Consider the following 10332-nt stretch of genomic DNA (forward strand, 5'->3'; position numbering starts at 1 on the left):
ATGTTGATATATGGACGACTGGCTAATTGCTCAGGTGACTACGTTCGCTACTCTCCCAACGGCCTTCTGGTCAATACCGTCACCGGCTTGAAAGACATCTACTCCCACGGAAAGAACTTCAAGAAATCCAAGAAATACCTGGCCATGGTCCACCGCGCCCCCAACACCCTCACGGCCATCGACAAGAAGAAGCACGGCAAGAAGCGCCGCGTCATCAGTCAGGGATTCTCCGATGCCGCCCTCAAGAGCCACGAGGATGTTGTCCTCCAGCAGATCAACCAGCTGTGCACCCAGCTCCGCATGACTGAGGACGGCCAGCCTGTCGCTGAAGGGCAATGGGCGCCAGCCAGGAACATGGCTCGGTGGTGTAAGTGTCTTATCGATAGATTGTTCTGTCTCATAGCCAAACTAACTCGACCAGCTGACTACTTCACCTTCGACGTAATGGCCAACATCATCTTCGGCGTGCCGTGGTCCACCCTGCGCAGCCCAACCTACCGATTCGTGCCCGAGGTCATTGCCGAGTCCAATGTCCGTGTCGGCACCATCGGCCAGGCCCCCGTATTGACCCTCTTCCGTCTGGACAAGTACCTGTTTCCGACTTCCATCAAGGCGCGTGACCGCTTCGTCCAGTTTGTCGACGAGATGCTGCGTGAGGGCATCAAGGCCGCTAGCAAGTCCGGCAAGGGTGTCTTTGCCCTCTTGACCAACGCCAAGGACCCGGAGACCGGCCTGCCGCTGAAGATGAAGGAGTTGGGCGGTGAGAGTGCGACGTTAATCGTTGCTGGTATGTAGATTCCAAGTACTTACGTGATTTTCAATTCAAAAGAACGTCCTCTGACGTGCCTAGGAACCGACACCAGTTCCACCGCGCTGGCCGCTTGCCTGTTCTATCTCTGCCACAACGCGCGCGCCTACGAACGAGCCGCCGCCGAAGTGCGCAACACGTTCAGCTCGGCGGATGAGATCCGCATGGGCCCCAAGATGAGCCAGTGCGTGTACCTGCGGGCGTGTATTGACGAAAGCATGCGCATGTCGCCGTCAGCGGCGACGGCGCCCTGGCGCGAGGCCGAAGAAGGCGGCGCCTTCGTCGACAAGCAGTTCATCCCCGCGGGCATCGACGTCGGGACTTGCATCTACAGCATCCACCACAACGCGGCGTACTTCCCGCAGCCGTTCTTGTTCATCCCCGAGCGCTGGCTGAGCGAGGAGGCGCACAAGCTGGGAGTCAACAACGAGAACATGAACCCGGCCCTCGCCCACGCCGCCTTCAACCCTTTCTCCATCGGCCCCCGGTCCTGCATCGGCAAGAGCCTGGCGTATATCGAGCTGACCCTCGTGCTGGCGCACATCCTGTACTCGTTCGACTTCCGTCTTGCCGTGGGCGAGCTGGGCGAGGTCGGCGAGGGGAAGGAGAATGCCGAGTATGGGCGGCACCGCGTGGATGAGTTCCAGCTGTACGACCACATCACCTGCGCCAAGCACGGGCCGTATGTTGAGTTCCGTCCGAGGGTGGATGCAAAAGCTTAAACGCGACTTTCCTTCTTCACAGTTTCTCTCTCTCTCTTTTTTTTATACCCACTCCTTCAGTTGATTGATGTCTTGATTTGATGACTGCCTCCTACTGTGGCTGCGACTTGACTATGGCAAGTCCTTAGGTTTTTCGTGGGACGAGAATAAATAAAGTCCCGGATTTCCTTTCTGTTGTATATATTTACTTCATCTATAGATGTTGGTTGGCGTTCATTCGAGAATGGAGATTTCTTTGTTGTCTGATTCGGTGGTGGAAAAAGTATGAAGTTATTTGTTTGTAGTAGGGTCTAGGCTAGAGGTACGTAAATGCAGTTCTCGAGAATCTGTCGTCGAAGATGATTTGATATGTAACCAGTCCATAAGGTACAGTATTTATGTACAGTACATTACAGTATTATTTCATTCCACCGTACCCGACAGAAAAGAACTATTAGGTATTTTTATACTTCAATAGGATGAGATGTGTACAGTATACAGTACTGCACTGTCTGTACCATATGGTCTGCACATGCAATCCATCCCCAAACCAAAACCATAGTATATCATCTGCACAGTACAATATAATCAATCCATGATCTATTCCATATCTTCCATTCCACGTATCTATGCTTGTATGTACATATCTATATATGCACGTATCTATCTATGCGCGTATGTATGTACAAGTCCAGTCGAAACCACCAACGCCAGGCTATGTATGATTTATTCATGAATCAATCAGACAGACAGACGTGACTGAACCAGATGCATAAATGCGTCTAAGTTAAGGTAGGAGGGGCGAGAGTCTAGGAGCATGCAGTAGGTAGTGTGAGTGGTATTAATATGAATGGATATGTATGTCATGACACATTCATTCATCAGAAGATAGTAACACTTGTCTTTTTTTTTTTATTCATGAGTCAGGCTCGAGCTCTGGATTTTGTTCCGGTTCATGTCCCGCCTCCTCCTGACTCTCCTTGATTTCAACATCCTCTGGATGCTGTGCATCGTCCTCCTGCCGCTCCATCTCCTGACTGCGCCGCCGCTCCTCTTCCTGCTCCTCCTTCTCGACCTCTTCCTCCCAACTATCAGCGACATCCTCCATCTCCGCGGGAGATACATTCTTCTTGGCAGCGCTGACGCCCGACCGCAGCACAAGCAGGTCCTTTTTCTTCCCATTGTTGCTGACAGGAGGAGTAGGGTCCATGGCGAGGGCGGAATACGTCACTGTGCCGCCGGCGCTTGTCACGAAAAGAGGAGCATTAGCAGCAGCGCTGGTGCTGCCATTCATGTCTGGCCGGCTTTTCCTACGCGATGCCACCTGCGCCCATCCATCTACACCAGCACCAGCACCACCAGCAGCAGAGGATGCCAGCTTGGCTGCCTCGCGCTGGGCCTTCGCCTCCGCGGCAGCCGCACGCTGCGCTTCCCGCTCTTTGAATCGCTCGCGCTCGCGGAACCGGACACACTCGCCAACGGTCATCCCACCGATGCCGATCGACGATCCAGACCCCAGACCGAACATCGGCGGTGACCACTGCGTAGGCTTCAACACAAACACATGGCGATGCGGCTCCGGATCGAAGCTCTCCGATGCGAATCCCCAGTCTGCAGCGAGCGAGTGGACGAATGCCCGGAGAGGCGCACGCGCGGGTTGAAACCGGACGGAACGTTGCGTGGAGCTGGTCGCGAGATTGTGCAGCGTCGATTCGTACTCTTGTAACGTCGAAAGGGGCGCGGAAGAAGAGAGCTGAACGTACATGTCCAGTGTCTCGGCGGAATAGGGCAGGTTGGTCGCGCTGATGTTGTGCGGACCCGCACGCTGCGCCGTGGTCGACGGATCGATGTCGATCTTCAACGCCGAGGCCAGCGATCGATTGCGTTCCAGACGCGCACACTCGTCGTCACACTTCAGTGGCGCCAACGATGGGAGCGTCTCTGACTGCTGGATCTGGCCCTTGGAAGTCACCGCCCGCGCCGCATTGCAGCGTTTCTCCTGCCGGAGCCGCCCACAGTCACATGTCACCGTGACCATGGTCGCACAAGGCGTCTTCTCAGGGCATGGATACGGCGCATGGCAGGGCTCCGTGCACGGATGGCCACAGAGCTTCTTGGTCTTGCCGCAAGGCTGCTGGCAAGGCGCAACTGCATCCTCGCAGTCTCCCGGCCGATGGCAGTTCTTCTGACACGTGTGAGAGCCACACTTCAGCGGCTCGCCGCAGACCAGTCCGCATCTCACGTCGGACAGCCAGCACGGCTGGTTCTTGAGCCACTTCTTCCCGCAGAGACATCTCTTCTCCGTCAAGAAGGGGCACTTGGGACAACTCTCGTCGTCCGGATGGCAGTTGTGGGGAGTCTGTGGATGACCGCAGGCCTTGGGCCGTTCACACTCGAACCGACACGGCGGTGGTTTCGTGCCACACGGGAGAGGCGGATACAGAACCGATCGTCCGCAGTGACAGGAGATCTCCTCAAAGATCGCCTCCCGGCACGTTCCGCATGTCCCCTTGTGGCAAAGTTCCGGGCATGTATGCCTACCACACTTGAGCATCCGGCCGCAGACTCGTGTGCAGATGTGCTCCGCCTCGACGTCGTCATCTGACGGGCGACTCGACGCCGCGTTGAGCGACCTCAGCTTTCGCTTGGTCGCCTGGCGTTCAATGGCCTTGCGCTCGCCAGGACAACACCGCTCGCTGCAGGAGTGTCGGCCACAGTTCATCGTGGCTTTGCATACGCGGAAGCATTGAGGTGGCTCTTCCTTTCCTTGATGGCAGACCGTATTGAACTCGCTGCGACCACAGCGGCACTTGATCGAAACCGTCAGTAGACATGGCCGACAGGCGCCCGTGTGGCAGACCATGGGGCATGGATGCCCACATGGTAGCGTCTTGCCACATGGCTCCGAACAATTGGGAATGGGGTCTTCACAAGAGGTCCTCGGGGAGAAGCCCTCGATCTTGGATAATGGCGTCTTCCCGCATGGACAACGGAGCACCACGTCCGGCGATCGGGGGCAATGAGGAGGACCGGCATCCTGAGGATGGCACGTCTTCTGACAGAAATGGACGCCGCAATCGAACGGACGGTTGCAGATTTCTCCGCAATTGAAAGAACCTATCCACGTTTCTGGTTCACCCTGTCCGTCTGAAGAGTCGACAGGCAGCCGCTGGCTCATGATCTCGTCCTCTGTCGCACTGCACAGGATCTGAGTCTCCACTCTCCCACAGTAGCATTTTGCCTCGACCTTCTCCTCGCAAGCGCCGCAAAGTCCTTCATGGCATGGCCGTGGACAAGTGTGCTTGCCACAAGGAAGCAGGTCTCCGCAGATCTCCCCACAGCTCCATCCGTTGACATAGTCCGTGTCGACGCAGCGTTTCGTCGACGAGTTCTTCCCGCAGAAGCAATCCTGGGTGGGACCCATGGCCGTGCAAGGCGGACAGGGTCCGGCATGGCAGGTCGAGTCGCAGGGATGCGGACATCCCTTGCGGGCGCGGGAGCAGGTCTGTCCACAGGAATGGGGAGGCAGGCCCGGTAGGGGCCGCGGATCGATTTCCTTCTCACACCAGCAGGAATACGTCGTTGGACGAACATCCTGCGGCAAATTGCAACCGGGACAGCGCCATTGCCGCGGCTTGGAGCAATCTTCCTCCTGGCGCTGTTGCTGGTCCTGGAAGACCGATCCCTCGTTCTTCGACCACTTCTTGATGCAGCTGAGATGGAAGACGGTCCAGCAAAGTCGGCACGACCACACGCGGGACTTGCGCCCGAGCTCGTTTGTGCAGATGGGGCATTCGTAGAGGCCGTTAGTGATGTCTTCATGTATGCGGGTGGCGATATCCTCGGCATCCGACTTGGTCGTTACTTTCGGAGGGCGCGTAGCACGAGGTTTGACGTTGGTCTTCGAAGCAGTGGCTGCCTGGGATGGATTCCGGCTGTCCTCAGCTTGAGGGTGTTGCCCAGGGACGAACTCTAGCGCATCTGCTCGTAGCCCGTTGCCGCGATCGCCGGTGCCAACACCGTCTATGTCTTCACCAGCATGATTTTCTTCCCTTGTTAACTGCCCCCCGAACTGCCTTCCTCCGATACGTGCAGCATTCCGAGTCGTAGTCTGTGTCTCTGACGCCCGGCTCCCTTCTGCCCCTCCTCGTCGATGACCTCTGTGCCCTCTCCCATTCCCTCTTGAGTTCCTGCTTGATGGAGTGCTCTCACGTTGGTTATCTGATCGGGGTGGTTGTTGCGGCGTATCCTGTAACGTCGATGGCGTCTGCGTTTGCTCAGAGGGTTGCTCGTGGTGGTCATGCTGAGGATTCTGCGTTGTGGATCGAGATGCATTGCTTGATCCTCGACCTCGACCGCGACTATGACCCCGTCCTCGTCCTCGTCCTCTCCCTCTCCCCTCGTGGCGAGCCATCCTCGGTTGGGGTTCGGGTCGCGTCTCGACCGCGTTCATGGTGGCGGTCTCTGTTGGATGCAACTGTGGGTGGGTGTGTGATAATGGCGGGGTATCGTGTAGGTGGGATGTAGAAAGCGAGATGCTTGCCGTATTAAACTGGCGAAGTGTTGGAGACTAGGAGCCCCAGGCAATGACAGCTACCCAGGTACCTAATTCTCCGAGCTCTCGCCAAGAGAGCAATAACAAAGAGAAACTCTTTATCTATCCAGGCAAGACTCGACGCCCGCAATGCAAGAAGAGAAAGTAAAGTAAAGAAAGGACAAAGACCCAGCCAAGGGGCGGGGGAGCAGTGGATGAATTCACTCAATCCATCGAGAGTGAGAGGGAGAAATGATCAAAATTATTAACTGGCGCAGGTATCTCTATCCAGATCGGCGGGTGGCGGAGATATATTTTTTTGCGGTTCTCGTGGTTTCGCTGCGCGGTGATTGGTTGGCCCAACCAGCTTCCGATCGGGTGGCGGTTAGTTACCGAATTAGTCATCAAGAGTCATCTTTCACCTCTTTTGACTCATTGAATTATTCGAGTTTGATTCGGTAATCGTGCTATTTATCGATATGATTGCCATTGTTTATCCAATTTTGACTTCCTTTTAATTGATAATCATCCATTCTTCTTTGAATTGTTACTGTTAACGACAAAAATGCACTGACCGTACCGAGTATGTGCTTTATGTACGTACATCGATAAATATCTTAATTCAACTTGCAAGCTACAATCCCTGTTCAGACGTTACATCATTTACTGTAGATGTTGGCATCCACGACAAACTCGGAGGAAGATCCCCCGGCGCCTTGCCCCAGGTACTCTCCTCACTAGGACCTACAGTCAACTCCAACGTCATACCCTGGGTGAAAAACTCATGACCAATCCAGCTCTTCGTATACGGCTCCCCATTCAGGGTGGCATTCACAATATACACATTCTTATAGGTAGGGTCGAAATTGAGGACGCGGATCGTCGCCGTCCGGTTTGTTTCGGCGTGTGTGATGCTCACGCACTCGAAGAAGGGTGTCGTAATTAGGTACACGTTCTGTCCTGCGTTGGGGAAGAGGCCTATCATTGAGAAAGCTGTGAATGCGCCCATGGCTCCGGAGTCGTCGTTTCCTGGTAGTCCTGCGTTGGACGCGTTGAAGGATGATGGGATGTAGCTGTGCACGCGCGCTGTGGACAGGCCGGGGCGTCCGGCGTAGTGGTATTCGTAGACTGTTAGGAAGACTGGCTCGTTGCCGATGTCTGCTAGTCCGGACGTGTGGAAGAAATTTAGGCGCGAGACGAAGGAGTCTGGTCCGCCGAGGAGGTGGATTAGGGTTGACATGTCGTGAGGGGCGAAACTAGACGTGTAGAAAGTTAGCAAGCAATTATGACCATGAGTGCATACTAGTAGAGTACTCCTGGGTGACTGCCTACAATTGATACTCCCACACACTCGACTCAAACGTCTCAGACGGGTTCGTGGTGAGCGAGCAAAACCCGGCCAGCGGGCTGCAGGCGATCGGATCCTGGTACCCCCAGGTGCCGTTCAGGAATTTTGGCTGGAAGAAGCCTACGAATCCCGTGTCAGTCCCGTTGATGGCCGATGTCTGGTCGGCCTTGAACAGGTTCTGCCAGTTGTTCGCCCGCGACAGATATGTCGTGTAGCCGGCCTTGCCGAGCCCCTTGGCCACCGTCGCCAGACAGAAGTCGTTGTACGAGTACTCCAGTGTGCGGGAGATGGAGCGCGAGTTCGTCCCAAAGCCGAGGTAGTCGTAGTCCAGGTAGGGGATATAGTTGAGCCGCTTCCAGCTCATCAGGCCACCGCGGCCTTGGTACGACCATTCAAGAGGCTCGTTCTCGGCGTCGTTGACCATCGCCTGGTATGCCAGCTCCCAGTCGATCCCTGTCAGGTTCTTCACAAACGCGTCTGCTAGCACCACGTCGGCGTTGGATCCTCCTTGGGTCCAGCCCTTGCACAGACTCATCCGGCAGTCCGGCAGCCATCCTTCATGTTTGTACGTGTCGAGCAAGCTGCGCACCATCTTCGACTGGGTGCTGGGGTCGAGGATGGTCAGCAGCGGGTGAGTCGCTCGGAAGGAGTCCCAGATGCTGCAGAATATTAGCCCTAGGCATATACATCTCTTAATTGCTGCTGAACGTCTTACCAGTAGAACGAGTCAAAATACGGCTCGCTGCTCTGCCAGAGAGGGTTTTCACCCGTGTAGTCCTGTGGCGAGAGCATCGTGCGGTAGATAGCGCTCCAGAACATCTTCTGCAAGTCCTCGCTCGCGCCGCCAGGCTGCACCGACACCGGGCTGAGTTGCTGTCTCCAGGCACTTTCGGCAGCTTGGTGGATGCGGTCAAAGTCGCTGGTTGGCTGTGGGATTTCCGTCTCTGCATTCTGGCACGCCTTTTCGGTGCTGACCAGGCTGACGCCGACGCGCGCATATAAGACACCATTCTCAGGCTGCTCAAATCGCACAAACCCGCCCGCCTGGAGGTAGAAATTGTTGAACCCGCGCGTCACAAACAGCTCTTTCGGCTCTGTCCCGGCACGGTTGTTCACCCAGACCCCGTTGTCGTAGACCGCCGCGCCGGCGAAGTCCACGCAGACGTAGGACTGGTAGTATCCCGCGCCGAAGCTGGGCAGGAAAGTCCCGTTGGCGCGGATTCTCCCGGTGCTGGGATCGATCCCGATCGAGGCGTTCTGGCGGCTTTGCCAGAGGTCTGTCAGGTCCAACAACACCAGAGGTTTCAGCGTAGAGCCGTTGTTTGCGGTTGCCGCAGGAAAAGTGAACCTGTACAGTGCCGCGTGCTGGGTAGTGGTCATCTCGGCATGGATGCCGCTCTCCAGCGACACGGCGAAATAGCCCGGCGTAGCCACGACGGAACCGTTGACATAGTTGACGGCACGCTCGGCGATGGGGAAGTTGCAATTGTCGATAACGTCGTCGGGACAGTACTGGGGGAAGAGAGGAAAATTGCCCAGGGAAGGATTGCCCCCCGTGCCCGAGTCGTGCATGCTCGAGAAGCCCGTCACCTGGCTGCCGTCTGTCGCGAAGCCTCCTGTGTTCTCGCCGTTGACGTCTGCCACTGCTTTGGCCATGCCATAAGGCAGACTGGCGCCGACAAAGACGTTGCCTCCATTGTTCGATCCGATTAGGGGATCGACGTAGCTGAGAGGGTCAAAATTGGCTGCTGCAGTAGCCAGCCCGATGCTGGTCCCAGCGAGGATAAACAACGTGCATTTCACTCCAAAGCTTGCGCTCGCGATTCTCCTTCGCAATGGAGACATGATGCATGCTACCAGCCAGCAGATGCGTGGCAAAGCGGGATTGCAGATTCCTCGCTGGAGAAGACAGAGCCACCTCCAGAGACGGTTATCCGGACTGGTGCCACTGCCATGGTGAGGATCTTTATCTTATCCAGCGTGATACCAGGGTAACATCGGCAAAGACACCGCGGCATGAACGAGGGACGGGTTAAGGTAAGGATTGACCGCAGAATTTCCTGATTGAACGGCGCGCAGGCAGTTAGCCTATCCCGGTAGCGAATGGAGGAGGACAGAAGCTCCTGCAAGGGACTAAGCAGGTTGTCGGGGTACGCTAGCGCAGGATCTCCGCAGATGACTTCATAAGCTGTGCGACTGGCACCGTTTCCGACTCGACCAGACCTTATCAAAGAAATGAACATGAAGAGCTCTGGCTATATGCATTGATGCAGATGGACTAATCTAAGGTTGGGTAACGTGGTGAGCTGTAACCCTTGCCCCGAGCCCTGAGCCCTAGGTAGGTAGTCACTTGACAGCGAACTGCACTCGGGTCATCACAGTAGTGGCGATTTGAACGGTAGCATTAACCAACCAGCCAAGATTGACGAACCTTACTAGGAAGGATAGATGGTTGTCAATCTCTTCCTGGCTAGACTGAGCTGGTCTGCTCGTACAGTCAGTCCATTCGGAGCGAGGTCTTTGACATGGGACATTTTCATAGCTCAGGGACGTAGAGCCAAAATGCTTAAACATTTTAATTTCAATAAAAAAGTTCCACCCATTCTCTTTCGTCATAAATTATGGTTCCTAGATAGTACTTCCTTGAGAATGGCGATTGCATAACCTCAACTGCCACAACAATCCTGGGGCAAACCCCGCAAAGCCCTGGCCACGTGCTCAGGGATGAATTTATCATAGCCTCAGGCATCGAATGTTCTCTCACATGACCTGTCTCCCATATGACTAATCAAGTCATCCAAGTCATGTGGAATGCATTCTCGCCGGCCAGCACCTCCTTCTGGTCAGATCTTGGAAAAGTGATTTTGGATGTGTGAGATAGCATCTCAAAAGCTTCACCTCCTTCTCAGGAAGGCAGATGGTGAATACCCATCAGAACCAG

The 10332-nt window shown here is 55.4% G+C and overlaps 4 protein-coding genes across 4 annotated transcripts; 2 read left to right on the forward strand and 2 right to left on the reverse strand.

Moving 5' to 3' along the window:
* VTN77DRAFT_6942 (uncharacterized protein) lies at positions 1-795 on the forward strand (the record flags this gene model as incomplete). Its single annotated transcript, XM_069423276.1, has 1 exon — positions 1-795. One exon carries the CDS (start codon positions 1-3, stop codon positions 793-795), a length of 795 nt encoding a protein of 264 aa, XP_069275831.1.
* A 177-nt stretch (positions 796-972) lies between these two features.
* Positions 973-1530, forward strand: VTN77DRAFT_6943 (uncharacterized protein; the record flags this gene model as incomplete). The annotated part of the gene is made up of 1 exon (XM_069423277.1): positions 973-1530. The coding sequence occupies one exon, from the start codon at positions 973-975 to the stop codon at positions 1528-1530; it is 558 nt and encodes a 185-aa protein (XP_069275832.1).
* An 895-nt stretch (positions 1531-2425) lies between these two features.
* Positions 2426-5962, reverse strand: VTN77DRAFT_6944 (uncharacterized protein; the record flags this gene model as incomplete). The annotated part of the gene is made up of 1 exon (XM_069423278.1): positions 2426-5962. One exon carries the CDS (start codon positions 5960-5962, stop codon positions 2426-2428), a length of 3537 nt encoding a protein of 1178 aa, XP_069275833.1.
* A 715-nt stretch (positions 5963-6677) lies between these two features.
* On the reverse strand, positions 6678-9236 carry VTN77DRAFT_6945 (uncharacterized protein; the record flags this gene model as incomplete). Its single annotated transcript, XM_069423279.1, has 3 exons — positions 6678-7299; positions 7376-8050; positions 8107-9236. The coding sequence occupies 3 exons, from the start codon at positions 9234-9236 to the stop codon at positions 6678-6680; spliced, it is 2427 nt and encodes an 808-aa protein (XP_069275834.1).
* Between the last annotated feature and the right edge of the window lie 1096 nt (positions 9237-10332).

Source organism: Rasamsonia byssochlamydoides (genome assembly GCF_041956645.1).
Source record: "Rasamsonia byssochlamydoides strain NRRL 3658 unplaced genomic scaffold VTN77scaffold_54, whole genome shotgun sequence".
NCBI classification, from domain to species: Eukaryota; Fungi; Ascomycota; class Eurotiomycetes; order Eurotiales; family Trichocomaceae; genus Rasamsonia; species Rasamsonia byssochlamydoides.